Source organism: Antedon bifida, chromosome 4 (assembly GCF_963402885.1).
Source record: "Antedon bifida chromosome 4, ecAntBifi1.1, whole genome shotgun sequence".
Taxonomy (NCBI): Eukaryota; Metazoa; Echinodermata; class Crinoidea; order Comatulida; family Antedonidae; genus Antedon; species Antedon bifida.
This window is the reverse complement of record NC_136229.1, coordinates 18,971,480-18,996,978: the sequence shown is the minus strand read 5'-3', so window position 1 is coordinate 18,996,978 and position 25,499 is coordinate 18,971,480. Positions and strand designations below refer to the sequence as shown.

The 25,499-nt window shown below is 33.2% G+C and overlaps 2 protein-coding genes and 1 pseudogene across 6 annotated transcripts in view; 1 reads left to right on the top strand and 2 right to left on the bottom strand.

The window, feature by feature from the left end:
• Nucleotides 1–22,792, bottom strand: part of LOC144840242 (unconventional myosin-XV-like) — a 33,333-nt gene extending 10,541 nt beyond the window's left edge. For 2 of the 5 annotated variants that reach the window (XM_078695991.1, XM_078695992.1), the window contains exons 1-37: nt 22,685–22,792; nt 19,892–19,999; nt 17,646–17,734; nt 17,295–17,358; nt 15,172–15,281; nt 14,653–14,824; nt 14,277–14,380; nt 13,996–14,059; nt 13,711–13,824; nt 13,055–13,216; nt 12,815–12,931; nt 12,558–12,616; nt 12,034–12,157; nt 11,511–11,606; nt 11,221–11,352; nt 10,790–10,993; nt 10,311–10,462; nt 9,950–10,120; nt 9,715–9,835; nt 9,175–9,435; nt 8,900–9,041; nt 8,657–8,790; nt 8,312–8,482; nt 7,789–7,949; nt 7,345–7,593; nt 6,624–6,830; nt 5,990–6,465; nt 5,302–5,466; nt 4,811–4,852; nt 4,568–4,686; nt 3,381–4,361; nt 2,435–2,533; nt 1,984–2,076; nt 1,351–1,482; nt 1,027–1,162; nt 781–911; nt 375–490 (exon numbers count right to left, since the gene is read on the bottom strand). In XM_078695991.1, coding sequence (XP_078552117.1) covers nt 375–490; nt 781–911; nt 1,027–1,162; nt 1,351–1,482; nt 1,984–2,076; nt 2,435–2,533; nt 3,381–4,361; nt 4,568–4,686; nt 4,811–4,852; nt 5,302–5,466; nt 5,990–6,465; nt 6,624–6,830; nt 7,345–7,593; nt 7,789–7,949; nt 8,312–8,482; nt 8,657–8,790; nt 8,900–9,041; nt 9,175–9,435; nt 9,715–9,835; nt 9,950–10,120; nt 10,311–10,462; nt 10,790–10,993; nt 11,221–11,352; nt 11,511–11,606; nt 12,034–12,157; nt 12,558–12,616; nt 12,815–12,931; nt 13,055–13,216; nt 13,711–13,824; nt 13,996–14,059; nt 14,277–14,380; nt 14,653–14,824; nt 15,172–15,281; nt 17,295–17,358; nt 17,646–17,734; nt 19,892–19,999; nt 22,685–22,693 — 5,987 coding nt within the window. In that variant the 5' untranslated portion in view covers nt 22,694–22,792. The remainder of the gene's footprint in view (nt 1–374; nt 491–780; nt 912–1,026; nt 1,163–1,350; nt 1,483–1,983; nt 2,077–2,434; nt 2,534–3,380; nt 4,362–4,567; nt 4,687–4,810; nt 4,853–5,301; nt 5,467–5,989; nt 6,466–6,623; nt 6,831–7,344; nt 7,594–7,788; nt 7,950–8,311; nt 8,483–8,656; nt 8,791–8,899; nt 9,042–9,174; nt 9,436–9,714; nt 9,836–9,949; nt 10,121–10,310; nt 10,463–10,789; nt 10,994–11,220; nt 11,353–11,510; nt 11,607–12,033; nt 12,158–12,557; nt 12,617–12,814; nt 12,932–13,054; nt 13,217–13,710; nt 13,825–13,995; nt 14,060–14,276; nt 14,381–14,652; nt 14,825–15,171; nt 15,282–17,294; nt 17,359–17,645; nt 17,735–19,891; nt 20,000–22,684) is intronic. The other 3 variants (XM_078695993.1, XM_078695994.1, XM_078695995.1) reach the window with 3 other exon arrangements.
• The window catches only part of LOC144840243 (adhesion G-protein coupled receptor G4-like), a 58,371-nt gene that overhangs the window by 24,843 nt on the left and 8,029 nt on the right, over nt 1–25,499 (top strand). The window lies entirely within an intron of this gene.
• LOC144841631 (5S ribosomal RNA) lies at nt 7,100–7,217 on the bottom strand (annotated as a pseudogene).

The following is a 25,499-nucleotide window of genomic DNA, read 5'->3' as shown; positions in this document are numbered from 1 at the left end:
GAAGGGAGGATGAATGACAGAATGGCAACCAAGAACCAGCACTAGAAACAACAACACAAATGTACAGTTGACCTCACAACATACGCAGGAGCTATGGGGGAAAGGACACCAATTACAGAAGCAATTGGCTAAAGGCCAATTTACACAGACGAGCACAGCACAGTAACGGCAAGCGGAAAACCACATAGCTTGTCCCCATGTAGAATCTGTATCTATCATGAGTGGGAACCGCATTGTGTGTAAATGGTCATAAGGAATAACATAGATTCTATATTTTATTACCGTTAATGTGTAAATTGGTCTTAAGACATGAGGAGGGCTACATCTGACACAGGATACAAGGGAATCATGAATGAAAGGCTTTAAATACTTACTTAAATGATTCAAGTATAATCAGTTGATCACTTGTGGGTTCGTACTGTCGATGGACCAATCGAATGCCAGTGTGGCTAACACCTAGGAGCTCTGCCTTTGGGTTCTTGATACCACCCTACAAACAAATACAATTGATGATGATGAAAAAAAAAATGTGTAAGAGAAAAAAATACTTGTCTATCTCCAAAGACATAGATACAAGAATCTAACATTGTATACAGTAGACTCCTTCCTTTTGGACATCCCTATTCAGGGGATAACCTTATATTAAGGAGATACTTTACTGTGAAATGAATGAGGGGAAATGCAAACCCATATTAACTCTTTTAATGGAACAACCCATATTAACCCTTATTAAGAGGACAAAGGACATAAAACCAGGCATGCCTAGCCTGACATACATACTGTTACTGGGAAGAATCTTGTGAAGTAGAGTGGAAGGGTCTGAGCTGTCGATACTATCTCTTTCTTGACACTTGCTTTGTGTTGTAACACTGTCTTTTCCTTTAAGTTTTTAGATGTGATGCCATTCTTATCTGAAACATAACATGTGTAATAAATAATTAGTTAAATTGGGAATATATAATCAAAAGTAATGTTTGTACAATAGTTTAATAACCCATAAGGTGAACTTGGACCTGTAAGACTTACCAAGCAACATCTGCATGCGTAACTTGTCTTTCTTCGTCATGCGAACACAGTTGTTGGACATTGTATCAGTAACCACCTGAATGAACAGTAGGTCTATGACCAGTGGGCTCTCAATCTTCTCACCTGGACAAAACACCTGTATTGAAAAATATGCAAATTAATATCTACTACTACTGATCCAAAGACACTGTTACAAATTAATACTAAGCATTGTTCAAATTGTATTTTTGTACAACCATAAGTTGACCTGTACTGGGCATGTACATACTGAAGTGAAAGTTCTGTCCCCACATACATATTCATTTAGCACTAATAATAACTTACTTCTTTTCGAATTGCTAGTTGCCAGTTTGTCACACTGTACATATAAAATGGCGACTGACTTGATAATGGAAACAGTGACGTTGATGTCTCTTCTAGTACTTCTAGTCGTGGACTTGGTGGAGGTCTAGGTGACTGTAACAAACAATAATAATATAACATAATATATGGGTGACTATTAAATAGTCATGTTATGCTGTGTCTACACTATCAAATTTTATGTGACAAAAAAATGAACATGATGTGAACATGATGATGTCAAATCACTACTATATTTGGGCACATCACTACCATATTTTTTTTGTCAAACTAGTTTGATAGTGTAGACAGAGGGATTAGATGATGAATTAATTAACTTCGAGTTAGGTGTGATGAGATCTAGTTTTTATATATTTTAAAATTTGAAATTGGTTAGAAGATGGTTGAAAGAAGGTGTGGAAACAGCTGATATTGAGTAAGGAGACATTTTTTTGTGAAACGACAATATATATTTTATAACTATGAACAATTCCTATTCTGAGGAAACTCCTAGTAAGTAACACTTTTGTTGGGTTTTGACAGTTTCCTCTTACTAGGAGTTCTACTGTATTTAACAGATTTATACATTTTGATCTAGATCAGTGTTAATATGCTTACCAGCTGAGCGGGTGAAGTAAATATTATCTCTCTCTTAAGATCAGGTTTTTCTTCTAATTTTGGCGATGTTTTTGGCTCAGTTAAAAAGGCAGACTATTACAAAAAGGAAACAAACATAACACAAAACATTTCACTAAATACAACATTAATATATGCAAAAAGTTAATTACAAGAGAATATTAGTTGTCAGTGAAGCAACACAAAATATATTTGGTAGTAATGTTTATTTTAATTTTATTAGTCCAGATTATTGTACTGAAGAAAAGTTATTTTATTGAGTGCATTAAATATAAAACGTTACCACACACCAAGCAGTTAAAGTCAACTTGCATAGATTGTAACAAAAGACCCATTTGCAAATGCAATAATAGAATAAAAGACAGCATTGAGATCCTAAACAAATCTACAGTGCCTCTAATATACTAGTTTAGGCATTCATCTATTTGCTTACCAGCTTTGAGCGCAAATTTTGAAAGCCCATTTTATCATCTGAATCCTCTGAAATTTTGCTGGTATTTGCAGTGTTTTGCGGTTCTGATATAATGATAGGCTAACACAAGAGAAGCAACACAAACATAAAGCATACACAAAAAAAAACACACAATGATGAAATAATAAAATATGTTAAATTTACAACATAGCATTACAAGTGTTCTCACAACAAACAACAAGGTCACATGGTGGTGAGTGCGTTTTTTTGTATACTATTTGAGATTTTTTCGCTAAACCTTGAAGTAACATGGGTAAATCAGAACACCCATTCTGGGACCACCACTGAAATACTGTATCTGGTATTTAATACAGTGGTTCCTGAATGGTGGTAAATTAATTTTCACTGCAATAAAAAAGAAAAAGCAAGCACGTATTAAACCCCTTTAAAAGCATAGCAAATTACAGATGAAAGCAATATTCTATCTCGTCATTTTAAAGCAAAGGAATAGTTCACCAAACAGCAAGGGCAATAAGTAAACCAATGCTCTCTAAAATTATCTTCATAGTGTAGGTAGCAGAGATGTTAGAGCTAAGATTTTAACCCTTTGAACTGGTGTCTGAAAGCAAAAGTCACTACATTTACACAGCTTAATTTTCTAAGGTGTGATAGGCAATAACATTAACATAAAATTATTTCCAAAAATATATAAAAATACTAATATGAGAACACCTAAAAAAGATGACAATGTTTGCTACATAAACTAACAATAAAACAGAATGGTTATATTTTAAAGTGTGATTTTCTTACAATAATACACACCATGTACGTAAAATGTAGTAAGCGCAAACATTAAACAACATAGAAAAATGTTAACAATTAGCATATCAAACATGATTACAATAACAATTATAAAAACAAACTGAAACTGAAATGAAATATGTTATTTTAATTCCTTTAACCTTACCTTATTTGCTGGTAAAAGTCCCTTAGATCTCAAAATGCTTAGTGCCTCGGAACGATGATCAACAGCAGGAGCTGATTGGCCGTCATCACCTGTCTCAGTGGCCAGTGGTGGAGGTGGTGGGGGAGGTGGTGGTCCTGGGGGAAACTTACTGGAAGGTGGTGCTGGTGGAGGTGGTGGTGGAACTGACGGTGTTTCAGATGGTTTAACTGGATCTGGAAATCTTTTATTAAAAGTGACTCCATTATTGCGGAGTTTCTGCAATGCCAATGTGTGATCATCAACCTTTCTTTGAAACGATGCTCCTCTTGATAACTTTCTCTTTGGTTTGGTCGCTGGTTTTGGAGGAGGTAATTTCGATGATGTACCATTACTGTCTCTTCTTTCTTTCATTACACTTGCACGTTTTCTTATCTGCTCTAAATGGTCTTGTGGATCCACTGGAGCGCTTTTGATGGTGCTTTTGATCTCTGAAGTAGATTTTTCAACTGGTTTCAATCCAACAGCACCATTACGTGGTGGCCATACCACTTTTCCAACTCGAATTGTCCTCGCTCGGTCGTCATCAAGATCAACAACCTTACCACGTTTCATCAGTAGTAAATTTTCGTTAACTGGGGGAGGTGGTGGAGGTGGCCCTGGAACGCCTGGTGGTGGAGGTGGCCCTGGAACGCCTGGTGGTGGAGGTGGCGCTGGAACGCCTGGTGGGTTCGTAACTACTAATGGAGGGGAGACATGTGGAGAAGTAGTTGGTGAAACCAATACATCTGTGTACTCTGGTGTTGTATCTGTCTTAATGTTGACAACAGTTTTGTTGAATTGGAGCTTCTTGTTATCATGTCTGTCATTAGGATTGAACATGGCACTTTTTAGCTTTAGGCCAGATGTGCTAGGCTCTGCTGCAGGCACGCTGAATCCTGTATTTGGCTGGATCATCATTGTTTGTAACATGGTCTGTTGCTGTTGAATCTGCTGTTGTTGGGCCTACAAAACAATTAAAATAATGATAGAACTATATAATGTAAAGAGCTAGCTTTGTTGTCAGTTTTCGATTTTAAATTAGGTCTAGTTCCCAACTCAAACTTATAACCACAGGTCTAGGACAAATACACAGTTATAGTATTAAGCATTTTAACAAAACAAAAATCTAAAATGTGGTTCAATGATGGTCACAATTCTCAGATACTAACTGCAATTGTTTGTTGGTTCATTAAAGCTTGTTGTTGCATCATTTGCTGTAGAGCTTGAGTTGAAGGGTCAATGATTGGCTGGGTCATGGCTGGTTGCATCGCTGGTTGCATTGCTGGCACTGTAAGACAAATACAATCAAATAAAAATTACCTACTGAAGACATACAGTGTAATAAGTAAGTAGTGGGCAACGAAAAATTGTTACTAGATTTATAAACATAAATTCATATTACATAAAATTACCTTGCATTTGGTAGCCATTCATAGTAGGTACTGTGGCATAGCCTAAAGTTATACAATAGAAAGCAAAATCAGGATGAATATCTAGGAGTGCTGTGATTGGAGAATACGAATGAGATCATGCATGTGTTTACATTCAATTGTTTTAGTTTTATAAGGAGCTTTTGATTTGCGACAACCAATATGTCGTTGGATCTAGAATCTGTCAAATCTGTATTGAGGTATCGAGTGAGGAAGAACAACCCAACCCGCGCTTAGACAATCAATTAAAATGCCATAAGTAGTTTCAAGGTTGTTGCAAAATGAGCACTCACTGTAGATTTTAAAAACACTATATAATTTGTTGCAGTATGTGTTACAACCAAGAGCTACCCTGGAACAATTAACAAGAACTTGAGATAGGTCTATGAAAACTATTGTGTGCATTTAAAAAGAATCTTTTAGAAAATCATTACAACCCACCACAATGCACAGAGCAAAGGAATCATACTTACCCTGCATTGCTGGTACACCTGCAGGCATCATGCCTGGTACCATTCCAGGGGCCACCATTCCAGGGGCCATCATTCCAGGGGCCATCATTCCAGGGGCCATCATTCCAGGGGCCATAGTCATGCTTGGCTGAGCAGCCATATTGATCATTGTGGGTTGCTGAGGGACTGTGATAGGAGGTACAGAAGAAATCATGAACAGTGCAAAGAGATGAATAGACGATGGGTAAAAGAAAGAAATAAAATGTTGTATTAAGGAAGATGTGCTTCATATAGGGTACAATAAGAAAGTCATTATCAATGTGAGTGATACAAGAAATACAAGGCCCAATTCACAGCATATAGCACAATAAACCACATTTTAGAAGTCAGAGTTGAAAGGTCAGAATCACATCAAGATGGTTGGTTTGATGGTAACTATTTTGCATGCTTGCCATCATAAGCAGCAATTTCAACTGTGAATTGAATCCACGTTCCTTAAAAGTTCTCTAGACATAGCACATAAAATGGATGAAAACATAAACCTATCTACATTACTTATGCAAGTCAAGTTCACTCAAATTACTAATATATCATGCAGTTTGAAAGTGCATACTAATATAAAACATCAGAAGGGTATTGTACAATTTTCACGTTTACTATGTGCATGTTTAGAAGAATCTAACTACTACAATTTCTTAAAAAAAGGTACCTTGGTACATTGGTGTCTGAACATATCCAGGTGGACCTTTCCCACCTCCTTTCAAACGTTTTTCCAATTGTGACGGACTAAGAAGATCTCCAGTCTCAAGTACAGGATTAAATACATCATCTACATAGCTATCCAGTTGAGATCGTGTTCCACCGTAAGGAATGGGAACACTTCGGATTTTCTTCCCGACAGACATGGCCGATTTTGCTGCGGATGAGTGTACACTTTCAGCATCACTAGATGAGGAGTGCGGATGGGATTCTACAATCGTGGGTAACTGATGAGGAGTTGGCGATCCATACCCCAAATGATACGGTTGAACCATTTCGTCGTCCATGTCGTAGTCGGGATAGGGTGTTTCGGGAATACTGGAAACACTGTTATCAGAAGGGGCACGACCGTTCCAACGAGCTGCTGGTTGATAATTGGGCATGACAACATCACCTTCCAGTAAAGCGTCTATGTCTTTACCAGATCTGTGAATCAAAAAATATTTCAGTATTATTTATATTTTTTTGCATGTTCGGCAGACTATATCTCAATCATGGACCACAACACAGCCAATGCTGAGCTGGTTTCTATTTATTTACAACAAACTATCTATATTGTAAGGAAATGAAAAATTATGTATCACCTTGTTCTTGACATTCTCTTTCTTTGAGCTGTGGTCATCTGAACTGTTTCAGAGGACACCAGGAAATTTGACTCCTGCTCCTGAAGACCTGGTGGTAACTCCATCTCACCAATAAGATCCAAGACATAGTCAAAGCCAGAGAGTTCGTAGCGTACTGTGCCTTCTTGAAGTTGCAGAGACCATCCTTGTAGGTTCTTTTCACTGCCTCTGTGGTATTCAGAACATAAGAAATTTATAATTTTTGTTAAGGTCGACGTCTGTCGTGAACGACAATGTCAATTAGTTTTACATTTATCTGAATGATGGATGAAACTAAGCCAGGACTGTTAAAAGCACCTTTGATTGGTCCTAACATTGATCAAGTGCTTTTCTCGTCTAGTGCCCACCTTGACCAAAGGAGAGGCATGGGCCAATACGTAGGAGGCAGACACCAAATGCAGGGGATGCCATAAGAGACAACAGTGCTGATTTCAAATGCCTAATGACACCTGATATTCCCAGATGGTTTCCCATCCAAGCTCTAACCAGGCCCAACGTTGTTTAACTTCGGTGACCTGACGAGAACCGGTGTTTCAACGTGGTAAAGCCAAAATTTTTAAACATCATCAAATTTGGGTTAACTATGCTCCAATACATACGAGTAGTGTCTTTATTACCGATGGATATACTATGCTCCGTTTCAAATAGTATTGAGAAAGATTCATAAACATTTTGTACAAACCTGGCCTTTAGGGCGGATGCCACCAACTCTTCACCCGTTGTCCAAGAGTGTACCTGCACGGTGATTTCTTGACCGTCCATAAAGGACAACTTCAAAGCCATCCTAGAACGCAGTCGATGTGCCTTCCACTCAAGGAGTGTCGATGGGTACATACGGGCTACACCGAAATCGAGGGCATATGGGTTTATGTTGAGTAGTTTGTGTTGACAGTAGGATTTAAAACCGTTGTATGCATGGTCTGAAACGTATCTATACAAAAAAGGTTGCGGTTATTAATTGCTTTAATTCTCTGGGGTGTACTGGTTTTTATTTATTAATAGATATGCCAAGAGAAATCTGCCCACACCCCTAAAAACCAAAAAAAGCAAACTTCACTTCACAGTACCCTTTCAAAAGCATTGGTTCATGTGACTTTACAGCCAAATCTCCTACACCTATACTTACTTCAGAAGATATTTATAAAGTTTCTTTGATGGAGGTACACAGCCTAGCAGGTTAGCCATCAAAATCCAGCCTCGTTCATTCTCAGCTTCAGATGGGTTTCCAAATGTTTGGTTGCATAGCTGGCTGTAGATTTCGTCTGTTAGCTTTGGGTAGTTCAAGCCCTAAAGAGACAATATTAATTATGTTATACCAACATTTTGACAAAAAATAACACATATTGAAAAAAATGGAACATTCCAGGAAAATTATATAAATACATTTCTAAATCTCTATAATTAGGATATTGATTATACCAATATTTAGCCTTATTAACAATTGACACACCTTGAAAAAAAATGGAACATTCCAGAAAAATTATATAAATACATTTCTCAATCTCTATAATTAGGATATTGATTATACCAATATTTGGCCTTATTCACAAATTGACACACCTTGCAAGAAAATGGAACATTCCAGGCAAATTATATAAATACATTTCTCAATATCTATAATTAGAATATTGATTGTGACATCACTTTACCTCCTGTACAATAAAATTGCCATAGATGTTTGCTGTGTTCTTTTCCATCTGCTGGTCTCCCATAAACCTTTGAATCAGTTTAAACATTGCTATTGCTTTACTCTCATCCTCTTCATTCAAATTATGAAATGATGATGTAATTGGCCGTCTTGAAACACCCAAATCAGAATTCTGTAGAAACAAAAACCAAAAGGATTAATATAAATTTATTTTTATACATTTGTAGTTCAGAACAATTCTGATATTGTACTAAAAGTAAGACTTGAACCAAGGAAAGTTAAGCAAGTACAGCAACCACTAATTTACAGTGCCACTAATTCTATATTATTAAGAAGCGTGACTTACCCGAAAATAAATGTTGACATATTTTGAGAAAGGAAACTGATTGACGTCCAATGGGAAAATCAACATTTGTTGATTCGGCGCAACTTTTCCAACAACTTTTACAATGTTTCGTTCACTGTGAGGAGAATTCCACTCTGAAAAAAACCAAAAAATGTTTTATACATAAATAAGTGATTTATTATATTATTATTGTAAAAATGGAAAAAAAAGGAACTATACTGAGTATATTATCTTATAACTTACCATTTACTTTATTCAGTACTGCGGAAAGTTCATAGGGTATATCAAGGTGAGAAACATCAACATGTGATGGAGATTTCTGAATAGAGGGTGCTGTTTGGTGTGGTTTCTGAACGGCAGCATACTGTTGCTTCATTTGAAGTAGCTTAAACAAATGAAACAAAAAGTTGGTACAAGGAAAAAGAGTAAGTACATATATATGTGCAATAGTTTGATTCATTACTGCAGTAAATGCGGTTAAGTACTGAAGCAACTGTAAATATTGAATAGAAACATACCATTTTGTATTTTTTCCTCTGTTTGTAACCTCTGTATGCAGCCTGTATGAGGATAATGCTCCGAACCATCAACTTATAATTCTTACGTGCTTGCCAAGCTCTAAAACACTTTTGAATATCTACAACGGCTTTACGCTGGTTCAGGAAACGTTTTCGCATCAGGTAGCCACGTACATATCGCTGCAATATGAGCGTAGCGGATTTAACGATTCTAGATCGCCGCATTTCTAGATCACTTTCAAGTCGTTCCCTTAAGAAAACCTACGAGAGAAATAAAAGTAAGAAACTGTGTATTCATTTAAAGCACCTACTAAAATAAAATTGTTTATACTACAGTATATAAAGTGACTGAAATTTGTAGTGAAGCTGTAGCTTGGTAGTTGCCTTACAATCCCAAGGTCCAGGGTTCAATCCCGATCTAGTGCCAGGATTATAACTCACGACTGTTTCTACAAATGAGATTTAGTTTATAAAGCATGATATAGTTCATCCATACTCTAATTAGCGAATTACTTTAAAGAAATTTTAAAGAAAACTTACTTTTGTAGAACCTATTTGGTAATCCTTGGCAAATGATGATTTATCTGCTGTGTGTAGAATTTGTTTGCATATTTCATGTAAAGGCATCCGGAAAGATACTTGATCAACTAAAAAACGGTATCTGTTTAAAAAAAATGCAAGAAAGAATGTTGACAATAGCAGTAAAAACACAAGAAAAAACTACACTTGGATGTACATAGAAATTGTTTTTATACAGAAATACATTTATACAGACCTGTCAATAAAAGCTGTGTACGTCATTCGTATTGGGTAACCTAGCCTACGAATGCGAATTGTTTCAAGCATCCCCGAATATCGCAGTTGATCCATTACCAATGGCCGGTCAAAGTTCATCGGCTTCTTGTCGTTGTTCGGTTTAATGCATCGAATAAAGAATGGGTTGCACCTTAGAAAATGTAATAAAATTGAATTAAAATTTAATAGACAATGCACATCCCAGACAGTCAGTCGTAAGCCCATATTGTCAAACAAAATTGATAGGCCTATGATCATGTCAGAATTACCAGCTGTCACCACGGCAGTATTGAGATTTATATATATATTTGCATTCTTCTTTTGAGGAAAAATTGACCTACTTAGTCATGTTCGCCATTAGATCATGTAATGACTCGTTGAATCTTGTTCCAACGGTAGAAGCTCGCATCTTTTTCATCGAGCTCAGACCCTGGGTCATCATTGCCCGCGTCTCTTCCGATTTTCGCAGATTCTTAAACATTTTAGAAACAAGCTGCAAAAAGGGACATTAAAATTCTGATAAACTAAACATTTCTATTGAAATTCTATATATGTTATTTTTTATTCAGGGTCAAAGCCATTGTCATTTCAGCATAAAGGCCAATTTACACAGACGAGCGGTAACGGTAAGTGGAAAACCGCGTAGCTAATCCCATGTAGAATCTGTATCTATACTGGCCGTCCGTCCGCGTTGTGTGTAAGTGGTCATAAGGAATTACATAGATTCTATTTTAATTACCGTTACTCCAGGTCTGTGTAAATTGGCCTTTAAGCATTTGTTCTTCTAAGTCAATTTAATATATACACAAAAACCACTTACAGGAGCTTTACTCTTTATCAACATTTCTAAAACGTCGACTCTCAGCATATCACGATTTTTGTCCAAGAAACCGGTAGCCTTATATTTGACAAGACCCGCATAATGACGAACGCAGAATTCTGTTCTCGACATCTTTGGTTTCTGGTAAAACTCATTGTGGTTATGGTTGTGATGACATTTATCAAGAAACGATGAATCTTTACCCTGCAAGATTACAAAATTGAATAAAAAATTGAAATAAGCATAGCATTCTAAATTTTTTGGCAACCGAGTGGTTGACAACTGGAATGTTCTAAAGCCTGAAGTTGTATCTGCACCCACTGTGGCATCTTTTAAAAAAAGATCGATGACTCTTCCTCAGGAATAAAGGGTCTAGTATCAAGCATCAAATAAAAATATATGAAATATAAAATGAACATTTTTTTATATACCCTAGGAAAGCTACTCTCATCATCCAGAAGATGGAAGATTCCGATTGGTCGTTTGCCAATCATATCAAGGCACATTTGGTTATCTTTGTACGCCACATTCGTCCACTTGATGTTTTCCCGCATATATTCTTCCTAATATAAAAATTACATTAAAAAATGTTATACTTACACATTATAAGCGTAGATCTATACTAAATAATTAGAATTTTTAATTTTGTTTGTATGGTGTTTGTAAAATTGAATAAACTGAATAAAATGAAAGATAAAATGAATTAAAATTAATATCTAACCTGTTCAAGATTGAAAATATGACGATTGAAAAAAAAGTGTAAGTTCTCATTTGCATAGTTGATACACAGTTGTTCAAAACTGTTTGTTTGGAAATCCTGAAAAAAAAAAAACCAGTAGATACTGAATATTTTTACCTAATTGTCAACTTCCTCACAGTATACATGATGCAAAAAAGTGAAAACAATACAAAATAAGAGTAGGGCAAACACCAATTCAATGCAAAGGTACTACTATTATTATTTTTTGTATCATGTATTCTTCATACTGGGTGGTCTCACCAGCCAAAGACTGCTCTAGGGCCCAGTTATGACGAGTGGCTGTGTGTGTACTAAGGCACCGGGGTAACCTCCTACTCATCTTCAAAGATGTACTAGGTTCTTTAAAGTTCACAAGAGCAAGATATGTATCTATAGTCTTTATCCGAGAAGACTTGAATCCTTGCATATGTTATGGATACATATTACGGTTCCACTGCCTTAACCACTCTGACACTTGTTCAAAGTATACTTTAGTGTTGTTTACCTCAAAGCCAAATATGTCGAGGATTGCAATTGAAGATACTTTTTGTGCTTTGTTAACCACCTTGTTGATGTTTTGAATCAACCAAGTAAACAATGTTGAGTACAAAGACTTTCCAATAGCATCCCTTAAAGACAATATATAATTATTACTATTATTTATTAATAGCTACATAATATTACAGATTACATATAGTATACACTACACAGATATCTCCTTTGTTATAAATACCTATGTATAGTAAATGGGCCTTGATAATTTGATTATACCACATAATCAAATGACACTAACAAATGGAAAGCGAATCAAATTGTCCTCATATTTTTAATGCCACATAACAATCTCTTTGACATTTGATCACAATTAAGTTACAATTCAGTAAATATTATTTGTCTATACTATGGGTACTGATTTTAACCACACATAATGTGCCGGGTCTTGAACATGGATATCTTTTGTATCTAGTATTTTTTTCCATCTATTTAAATTCCTCAAATTCTTTGTAAAGACATTATTTTTCAATTTACCTTGCATCTTGTGATTGTTCATGGGTCAAAGGTGACATGATTCTTTCACCACCAGGTTCCTATGGAAACAAATATAATCAATAAATGAAACATATCTTTATATATAATTTATTATATTATAACATTAACATATATTTATTTGAAATGTATAGAATGATGAAAAATGATCAAGGATCCACAAGAAGAGTCATTTCTCATAACCTCTGACCTCTCATAACCTCTGACCTCTGCTGCATAGTCTCAGTTAAAATACTTACTCTCATGAACTTATGTGTCATCGCTTTCTCAAGTTTTTCTGAAGACACCATTAGTAGTTGGGCCGACTTTCTTAGTTCTTGAACATTTGACACGATCAATGATTCTTCTCGGCCATGCTGGTACGTAAATAAAGAAATATTTTATATTACTTAAGAGATTCTCAGTGAATGAATAATTATAAAGTATTTGGAATATATAAATTCATATAATATTTTTCAGAAGAATTACAGAACCATTACCTGTGATGAAGTAAATTTGATATTTCCAAGGTGTAGTACAGCAGACAGGACACTAAAGATGGCTTCCATCTCAGCTGGCTGGAACTTGAGGATTTCCATAGCCGACACCAACCGTATAAAAGACTCAGCATCCTGACGACTGCTGATCTGCGGACTTCCACCCTAGAAACAAATATTAAATAATATTTATATTATTATTTATAATTATGTTAAATATTCACTATTCATATTAAATCTATATCCATATTCACTCATTAATATTTATATTGAATCATTTATATTAATATTCACTCATTAATATTCAGAATCATTAAAATTCATATTCACTCATTAATATTCATATTAAATCATTTATATTCATATTCACTCATTAATATTCATATTAAATCATGTATATTAATATTCACTAATTAATATTCAGAATCATTTAAATTCATATTCACTTATTAATATTCATATTAAATCGTTAATATCCATTTTCACTCATTAATATTCATATTGAATCATTAAAGTTTATATCCATATTCACTCATTAATATTCATATTCAATAATTTATATTCACTCATTAATATTCATATTAAATAATTATATTCATATTTACTCATTAATATTCACCCATATTCACAGACTTTCATTAATAATCCCATATACATACCTGGTTTAAGTAGCGATAGTTTGAAGCATGTCGCAGACCATACTTAGCTTTCTCTCCCTCTGACATGCCTTCTATCATCTCATAGAAAATATGGTAATTTCGCTCTCCTGGAGCCTGAATAATGTAAAAATAAACTTGTATAATTCATGATTAAATATGTATAAAATATCAATTTAAAAAGACCTTTGAAAAGATTGAGTTCGCTGGTTTTTTTATTCACAATTTATCGAAAAAAATGTATTATTATTTTTATAATACTGTATATAATTATGAATAAAAACATACCTGATGAGCTATTCTGGACTTTTCAAGGAGATAATCTGTCGTTTTAGCACCAGTAATAGAACCACTACAAATATAAAACATATTAATTCATAATTACTGACCATAAAAATAAGCGAGTGTTAACGTCTAATTTGTCATTCCACTTTACTCATACTCCCACACAGCTTAAAATCTTATCTCATTTTCTGAGAGGACTCCATAATGTAAAAGTACTTATTAATACTGTAGCACAATAGTTGACCCCTTTCTTTAACCTCATAATTGCAATTGAAATGACTTACTTTGTGAAATATACTTCAATATATTTTCCAAATCTACTTGAATTGTCGTTTCTGATCGTCTTCGCATTTCCAAATGATTCCAGGACTGGATTTGCTTCTAAAATCTAAAAACAAAAAATGCATTTTCATCTTAATTATTAAAATATATAAGTATTTAAATTTAATAAATGTCCTTTATTTGATGTTCCAAGTATTAATATTATTATCTACACTATCAAACTAGTTTGACAAAAATGTTTTGTGCTCAAATATGGTAGTGATATGACATCATCATGTCCATATATGGGCACATCAAATTTTTTTGTCACATAAAGTTTGATAGTGTAGACAGAGCTTATTATCCTTAATACACTTCATCTATCCTACAATACTGTACCTGTTCTGTAATAAGATTGGATGAGGACTTATTAATGGCTGCTAGATATTGCATAATAAGTTTTGTACTTTCTGTCTTGCCAGCCCCACTCTCACCACTAATCACTATACACTGGTTCTTGCCTGCTTTCTGCATGCTCATGTATGCGGAGTTGCCTATTGCAAATAGATGACTGCGGAAAAGAAATACAAAGACCAAATTAGACACCTAACTTTGCCTCCAGTAACTAGTTTATCAACCTTTTTGTTTATTCATCAAACCAGTTCTTTTGCCTTATGGAATGGATATGTATTTGCTTAGATTATTTTGAAAACTGACTTAAGCAAAATCATTTATTTAAGCAAAGTTAGTTTTTTTGCTAAGGCAAGATAAATCTGGTGTACAGATTTGTCTGACATATCAACACTAAAAAGCCACCAATATAACAAATTCAAAAATTAGAGTTGAATACTTGAATGTATAGTCACAAAAGCTAAATAGTAATTGTTGAACAATTGGAGTACAGAAGGTGGTACTTACGGGGGTAATTGGCCCAAAAGTACACCTTCATATTTTTTGACGGTGTCAACACCATAGACATCAAACAGCTGATAAGGATTCACAGCTACAAGTATGCTACCAGTATATGTCTGAAAACGAAACAAAATAAAATAAAAAATGTCAAAATGGCTGAAGGAAGATTTTAATAATTTAAACTGTAATACATTTTAACTTTCCTAGAAATTTGTTTACGTCAATGTAACTTATTAAACTCTGAGAATTTAAAAATATATCAATTTATTCACCATTTAAAATTCATAATAAATTGATTAATGAAAAAATACGAAAAGACAAATAAACAAGTTTTTGCACACTTTGGCCAATAACCGCTCTGATTTGAGAAATCTTGTTAAGTGCGCTATGTTGCAAGACATTCAGTGATAATGAATAAATTGAATAAAAGAACATACAGCAACCATGTTACTGAAATGTTCAATCACAGCATTCCTCTCATTATTTGGAGAAATTGTTTTATGTTATAGAATTATATACTGTAAAATACCATATTAAAGAATGTTTATATTTATACTGAAAATACATTAAAACCCTATTGTAAACAAGCAAAATGTTTACAAAACACTGGAAATTTTGTTTTTATGTCTTTGGCACAAGTGGCCAAGGATTACATACAGTAAATTAGTAATAGTAACTGTCCAATCAGATACCTGTAGATGGTAATCCCTCTGATACAAGGGCTATTTTGTGAACTAGTTTACCGGAGTAACCCTGTACTAGTCTAGAATGTACTGGGTTCTTTAAAGTGTACACGGGTTATATCTGTGTACACTGGACTGGTTTATAGTCTTTATCTGAGAAGACTTGTTCCACCAGCAGAACTAGGAGTGAGTTGGCTTCGAACCCATGCCGATATTGTAGGCTCTTTAGGTATGGTAAACAGCGCCCCTGCCTTAACCGCTCGGCCATTTGACTCAATTACAATATTGTACGATATAAAATTCCAATATGAATTATGTTTAGATTTAGAAGAATAGGTCATATACAGTACATTGTGACAATAACAAAAGAATGCTTAATGCTGATTACATTGCCATCAATTATAAACTGTAATACATTTTCTTATTCAATACATTATACTTATATCTTCATCAAGTCAAATAAGGAAATAATCAGTCAGTCAAACACTAGCCTTGTGAAATACAGTATGACGGGTATTAAAATTACTATGGTTACCATAAACTAAATTACCATTACAATAGCATTATGTTGAAAGAAGCACGTAACAAAACATAAATATTGTTTATTTTAAAGAAATATTTTATCTGTATAAAAATCTTGATCATGTCCTCCATTAAGAAAATTCAGAGACCGAAAAAAAAGTCGAAAAAATTGAAATAAACATTTTCAAAATAGATTTTAAAAAATCAATTTGAGGTTAAACAAAAGTTCTACAAGTCTTCTTACAAACTGTATGGTGTGAATTTCGGTGTATTCAAGATTTAAAACATATAGTAGCTGCTGAATTTTTTAATTTTCGGAATTAAAAAAACTCATTTTTTAGTTATTCAGGAGACATCCTTGGTATTGGAAATTTTCTAATGAAACGAACAAAGACCGAAAAGTACAGTAGGTTTGAACACTGCAGTCAACACATATTTGGCCACACCCCTAAAGAGGTGAAAGTTTGTCATGTCCCAAATGAGTCCCTTAATAGGAGATCTACCGTGATATCTACTATCTAATATGAAAAACAACCACATTCTTGCGGTTTCAGAGGAGATATGCTGAATTATGTAGGGTGCTCAGAAAGAATATATAGAAATGAACAGTATAAAGTTCACTTGTAATTATGCTGACGATTGACATTTCACCTGCTGTGATAAACAAATACAGACTTTGCACATTACTGATCTTGGTGGACAAATATTTAAATTGTTAGATTAGTGGCATTTTGAAAATTCCAATTACTGCACTAATAAATATCATACTCCTTCCGTCTTACATTATATAAAATGAAACTAAAAATAAATGAGAAGGCATAATTTGTTCATAACTTTTTAGTTTTTACAAGCTAGTAGGCAATTAATTGTTTGTGACTATTTGGTACATTTATTGCCAATATATAAAATAATAACTATACTTACATAAATTAATCCTTTGTTGTATCTTGTCTCTAGATTAAATATCAATGATCCCTCATGTAGATCTCTAAACAATAAAAATCAGGGAAATAAAATACATTATTTTACAAAACTGTAACTACAATTGAAGAACTTCTCAACCCTTCCTAAATTTATATGCAAAAGATAGAGGACACCAAATTAAACTCAGCCCTTCAAAAAATGTGATGTGCCCAAATATGATAGTGATATTTCCAAATATGGTAGTGACATGACATCATCATCCATAAATGGGCACATCACATTTTTTGTCACATAAAGTTTAATAGTGTAGACAGAGTTTTAAAAATGATTTCTGAATAAAATACATACTACCTTAGCGAAATCATATCTTCAACCTCCTGTACTTCTAGGTTGTCATGGCGAACACGTATCCTTTTGTTGTTATCCACTACTTTATATTTCTATCAAATGAATATGAATAAAAACCTAGTGTTAGTCTAATCACCTATATGTACAGGTAAGTAGCTAGCATAATCATTTTAAGACACTTTCCTTCAATTTGAATAATTGTGTACTGTGTTTCTTCATTTATATATTATTTGTCAGTTATAAGTTTTTGTTTTTTTCTCAATTCAGCTTTAGCTTTTCATAGCAATAACATAATCATTTTAAGATATTTTTCTTCAATTTGAATATTTTAATATTGTATACTACAGTATGTTTCTTTATTTATATATTATTTTGAGTTATAAGTTTTTGTTTTTTTTTTGCTCTCAATTCAGCTTCATCTTTTCACTGCTGACCTTTAAAATACTGATTGATTATTACTATTATTATTTTATATTTTAATAAACCGAAATAAAAATATAAATCCTTTGGTAAAACCTATGAATATTATTGCATAATAACATAATTTAAGTAGCGTCAAGGAGTGAAGCATTCATAGAATATTATTATAATAAACAAACAAATTCAGAAATGTAATATATTTTTTAATGATATCAGTCTTTATAAAAACACAATAACAAAAAAGTTATAATCTATCATAACAATAACAATAAAATTATGATGAAATACAAATTTGAAATCAATACAGAACTAGCTTATTTAATATTTTTATTATTATATACAGTATAAAAAGTCTTGTGGTAAACTAAAGTATAAAATTTCATGAGAAGTCTGTAAACTACTGTATACAGTTAGTCTCTATTATTTTGGCGACACTCTGAACTTTAAAGTTTAATATACAGTTATCATATTTGCGGATTTTAGATTGCGACGCATTACTATCAAGATTCATTTGATTGACCAATGCTAAATATCAAATTCAGAACAATCATTATTATAGAGATTAAACAAGGATATTTTTGTTATTGAGTTGTAAAATTAGAAATTTTAATTTAATTATATAATTCACTAAATACACAGATGATGATGGTGACGATAGCCTTGAATATATGAATATAAATGAGCTATCATTGCATTTAAAATACTGTGTGTAGGTGTCAAAAATCAACTTAAAAGGACTTTATGATAAAATACTTTGATGTTTTCATTTTTAAAATTAAGATTTAAACAAAATATAAAAATCCCTCCTTTAGGACACTCCTATTAAGGAATCACTTTGCTGGGTGCCACAGTTGTCTCCTCCTTAATAGTGGTTCTATTGTAATAGATTTGGTCAAATAGATTCGTGTATATATTCAATTTTTAAGAAGAATCATAGACTAGAGACAGAAATATTAAACCTTTTTCAAATAAAATTTGTGTAATATAATTGATAGTAAATCGCTTTTCATCATAACATAATCTATTTTTCATTTATTTCTTTAACTCCTTACTGTAGAGTATACCATGCTAGTTCTACTCAACCCCTTGAATAATTAATAGGTTAAACTAATATTATTATTTATTCATATAAAAAACGTATTGTGTTTAATAAATTCTTTGAATCATAATGACAGGTTTTTTTTCATACTGTTACAGGTAGAGTGTTATTGTTTTCACTATGATAAAGAGTACAGTAAATTTAACCTGTAAAAATACTGGTATTAAGGATTGGATTTGTAAACACATCAATTATATAATATTAATATTATAATCCTATTCTGACATTTCATAACAATGCTATTAATCTAGATCTGTTTAACATTATTGCAATCGCTTTGGACAAGGTTTGTTGAGGGTAATCAACTGATCTGGTTTATTGTGGTGCTTAATTTTTATCTATAGATATTTTGTAATATGTGACCCAAATAAATGAAATCTACTGCACTAACAACTAGAACGTCCCAAATTCATTTTTACCAAAAACAGATCCAGTATAAGAATTTATGGAAAACCAAACGCATTAGGCCAGCTCAAATGTGCCCAATTTAAGTAATAAACCCTACAATACCCTACAGCTTATTTTACAGTCTTCCCACCATGGAGCGAGTGAGCCTCGAACCCTTGCCGATGTTATGGCTATGGATTACGGTTCGGCCGGTTAACTGCTCGGCCACTCTATATCTACCCACTAACTTTTTGACACCCACCTAAATGATGTATTATATTTATCCTCATTATAGTATCAGTAAATTTACATTAGACATTATAGTGTACTGTAGGCTACATACCTTTCTATCTGTGACACACTCAATCTCCACAAAGCCTTTCTCCAGCCCTCTTACCCAGTAGCCGGGAAGGGGGTAATCAATACCCCCATCAAACCAAACAGGTGTGCCCTAAAACACAACAAATAATGATTAAACTATTAACATGTTTGTATATTATTGATTTTATATTCAACTGTCTATATAACAATAAACATAAACCATGGCTCTTAGTTTTACATTAACAAGATTGTTACTAATACAAAACTTTACTTGTGTTATACTAAAGCTCTGTGTACACATTCAAACTTTATGTGACAAAAAATGATGTGCCCATATATGGACATGATGATGTCATATCACTACCATATTTGGGCTTATCACTACCATATTTGGTCAAACTTTTTTTGTGAAATAGTGTAGACAGACCTTTTTATTTACAGTAATGTAAAGTTTAAAACATCTATTGCTCAAGAATAAAAAATACCAAACACCAGACATATTTCACTTATTATAACATATAACTTATTACATGATTTACCGCAAAATCTTAGATCAAAAAGTACTTTCGCTCTGTGTGAACAATTAATGTTAAGATTGAAATAAGATACAAGAACAATAATAGAGAAAATTATTATTTAGTGTCAGTTCACACATTTTGAAAAACCCCATAACAATTGGTATTGATTTCTATAGATCATAAGCATATCAAGTTGCAATGTATATTGATTTTGTTTTTTAATATCCATAAACTACCAATCCCCCTTACAAAGTTTACTGTCGTATAAAGTGCAATCAAAAATATAAATGTGTTTACAACATGAAACTGGGAATTGTTTATGAATACCTTGGTCTGTTTAGGCTGTATATATAACAGACTGTATATTACGACTTTTTCTCATTCTTACACATTTCCTCATCTTTATCGTTTCAAATTAATTAATTAAATTTCAGTATCACTGGGTGGTTTAGAATTTGTTCTATGCCTGTGGTGTTTATATGTAAGAAAATCTTAGTTTTGCAGTTGGATTATGCAGTAATTAAGAACAAACAACCTTATAAATAAATGCAATTTATTACGTTACACACTTAACCCACTATACTACAGTATCTAAAATCAGTATCAGTGTACATTAATTCTATAATACCTCAAGACATCCCATTTAATCAGTAGGCCTACATTTAATTGTACAGTAGGCCTATGTACATTAACTGTAAACTAAAAACTATAATGGTATTCTTTATTGAAATGATTTAGTCTACAGTAGCTTGTAGATTAAAGACATAAATATTAACATTATCATATACTGTACAGTAGCACAAATCCAGCAGGTTTAATACACTTTGATGGTAAGCCATGTTGGGGTGATAACTCTGGTGATCTAGAATAAGAACTGACGAGGACAAAGAGATTGGACTTGATGTTCAGGCTTTTATCAATTTAATTACTGTAAAATACAGTATATTTATTGAGATATCGAATCCAGAGGAAAATGTTTCCACAGTATATTTAAATCATTAATAAATTATTGAAAATATTTCACCTACATAATATGGGGTTGACATTCCCTGCCCTTAACCAACATATACTGTAGTACAATAAATAGAACTTACGCCTTAAAAAATGTCAACGTTCCCTTGGTCAACATTGCCACAATGGTGACAAAATCTATGGACAACACAAGGGCAGTACAGGTGACAAAACATTGATGACTTAACGGTCTCTAGTGGCAAAACGAAAACAGCCCAAAGTAGGTGTACTATAGAGAACCTGGTGTCTTAAACTCTGTTTACACTATCAAACTAATTTGACAAAAAAAGTGTGATAGTGCCCGAATATGGTAGTGATATGCCCAAATATGGTAGTGATATGCCCAAACATGGTAGTGATATGACATCATCATGTCCATATACTGTATGGGCACATCACATTTTTTTGTCACATCAAGTTTGATGTGTAGACAAGGCTTAACCCCTAAATGTGTACTGTTGGTGTCAAATATATTATAAATGGAAATAACTGCTATACTAGTGCAAGCAACTACATACAACAAATCAATTTCTCAATATCTAAACCACCCATTCAAACATACACATTTTATGATTCATTGTAATGTAAGACATAAAAGTATCAGTAATACCGATTCTGTTTACAGAAAATGCTCATAATAGAAGCTAATTAGTGTTAATGATAAATTGAGATGACACTCTATATGACAGACATGAATATTAATGGTTAGATCATTATAAAATCGAAGGATGGCTGAGTATGAAACTGATGAATACGAATAATGACAGGTTTACAAACATAAAGCTCTGTCTATACTAGTAAAGTAAGTTATCAAAAAAGTGTGATGTGCAAAAAATGGTAGTAATAATATATTCACAAATACAGTATGGTGGTAGTGATATGACATCATCATGTCCATATATGAGCACATCACATGTTTTTGTCACATAACGTTTGATAGTGTAGACAGAGTTTAAGAGACTACAAGTTTGAATTTTTGTTTTCTTTTCATTGCTGTTATAATCTCAACTCCTCTCCAATTGTTCTCATATCTGAAATCCTAGAGCACAAATTTCTTTTAATTTTAACCACACTCTCCTTCATCTGTACTTACAGTGGCGGATCCAAGATTTTGAAATAGGGGGGAGGAGGCCCAGGGGCTAAACATGGTGAAATGAAAGGCTGAGCTTAATTTGTTGTCCTACCTTTTGCATTACATTTACAATTTGCAAAATTGGGCTCCCTTGGATCCGCCCCTGACATACTCCTTCCATTATTACATACATTATTATAAAGTTAAAGTTTACCTGTTCCATTTTGCTCAAACTGCAACTTGTAAATAATTATCCAATAGTGGGTTTTTACCCAAAACAATTCTGTAACATTGAATCTTGTCCTTTTTAGTGCATTTTACAATCATTCTGAGAAAGTGAATAAAATAAAACATTTTTATTTAAACAATTTAAAAAGTAAATTAGCTTATCATACTGTACTATTAAAAAATAAAATAAGACTATAAAAAGCAAATAATGTGGGTTAGAAAAGAGGGTGATCTGAGATGAGATAAAAAACAAAGATTGTCGATAGTTACAGCACGTCTAATAAAGGAAAAGTTTGTAGGTACACTATGTATTGTAACAGTTACACAAAAATACTGTAATATAATAAATACCGATACCATAGAAACTGTTGTGTTTTTTCTGAAAAACCATAATTATATGGCCGATAATGCCCTTAATAGAAAAAGACTGTATACTGTACAACTAAAGCCTGGTTTCCATTGAAATCGCTACACCGTTTCCATTGAAATCGCTACACCGTTTCCATTGAAATCGCTACACCGTTTCCATTGAAATCGCTACACCGTTTCCATTGAAATCGCTACACGCGCAGATGTTGGCAACACGCATCGGGGAGGTCTCCCCGATTCATCGCAGAAGAATCGGCAAAGTTAAACCATGTTCAACTTTGCCGATTTTGTCGGCGATGAATCGTATGCGCGTGTACTAAAGAATATTTAAGGCTCGCATACTCTAGATCCCCGATAAATTCTAGCGTTTCCATAGAATCGCTACGCTCTGTCGGCGACAGCAGTCGGCGACACGATGTAGCGATTTTATGGAAACCAGGCTTTAGTTATATTAAACTCTTTACACTTGACTTCTCACATGTTATGATTCTACTCTAAGTCTCTAAACCATGGACACATTTATTATTAGAACTATCAGGCAGGGAGGTGGGATTGTTGTAAAACAATTTTTGAATTTCATACTTCAGTGAAAATATAAATAGTAATCTCAATTAGACAATGCAAACTACAGGACTTTATTATTCCAATGAATTGTATTGCCATTGTTTATAGTAAAATTGTCACCTTTCTATAAAGCATCAATTGTTATGTACCGTACTATTGAAATCTATTGGTCAACCATATGCCAAAATGTATGGCTTTAATAGTGATAACGTAACCATACAACTATCGCACTTAGTTAAGAAAATAAAACTGTTTGCGTTCCTAAGTGTTCATTTCACACGGATCCAATTGCTTGGAAATTCACCGAAAAACAGAAGATTTAAACTATTTATATTTTGAACATTATCAGAAAATCATTACCTGACGACGTAAATAAGGGCCATATTGTTCTCGAATGTACAACTGTAATTGTGCCTTCATGCGTATCGTCTGATTAAGTAAGTAAACACGACAGAACCGTTCGGGCGTAGTCGGTATATTCAATATTGGATTGTGTAATCAATAACAATAACTATACAATTAGTATTCAATGGGCGCTTCTTCACATAACTGATGAACAAATTTGTTCTTTTAAACAAATTTATTCATAATCCAGCAAATTAAACAGCTTTAGTAAAGAAAATTATTTTAACTTTTTAATCTATATTCAACATCCTGATCAATCATACCATCATTTTTCCAATGAGAGGGATTATTATATTATTTTTTAGAAATAATTTGTTTATTATTTTTTAATCAAAAAGATCAAATAAGGCTATTTTTATTATTATAATTTATAGTACAGGTTAGCTGAAACAAGCCTCAGTTTACAGGATTGGTTTAAATATTCTGATGAATTAAAAGTAATTTAATAAGCAGGCATATTAGGCCTACAGTTACCAGGACAGGTATATACAGTACTGTCCCAGCCTATAGATTCTCATACAGTATGATTTTAATACAAATGTTGGGTTTTCTAGAGCTTTTACTGTACACAGTAAAATGAAATTATGTTAGCTTACTAACAGTAACAGAAAACTACCCTGAAAATGTCTACCTTATCTACCTTACATAACTACCTAACAGTAGGAAAGAGAACTATAGTATCTAGCTAATAAAGCTACAGTATAATATAATACAAAATAATTAATTTATAAACCTACAAACAGTACAACTTACCAATAACAGACATAAAGTAAAAACAAGTCAAGTGCTAAACAGGTTGCTTCCTGTGCTGAGATCTAAATAAATGTGGATAATGTAATGAGGTAGAGTCGTGCAGGAGTCTATTTATCAAAGTATTACACATCAATATGAGTTTGGCAGAGTAAACATTGTCTGGGTGTGGGCTTGACCTTTAAAACCAATCAAACTTGAGTAAACCGCCGTCCTACTGATTATATAGATGGTGTTATCATCATGTCCACACATAAATGATATAACAACTTGATAACAAAGTTTATATAGCATCATGAAACAAGACAAATTTTGTACATTTCGTGTAATCAAGATGTAAAAACTACCGTATAATATATGACCAAAATATTTAAAAACTAAAGGAATAAACTTTTTACAATCAGAATAATTTGGAATGCGCTGGCTGAGCCGTTTAAGTGAGTTAGGCCCGGTTTCCGCTGCATATCATTATTATCAATGGTATAAAATACCGAATAATATACGGTATATATTATTCGATGACCTGTTTCTGTTGAAACTACTTTTTGAGAGAACTGCTAAAAAGTTGGCTTTCATTACCCAAAATGCGTTTCGTGAGAAGTATGAATTGGGGGAAGGATAGATATTGCTCAATCCACCCAAATCCCGACGAGCAACCCTGTCTCTACCCGACTAGTCATCGTCAATGGCCAAGTTGCGTGCAGTTTTTTATG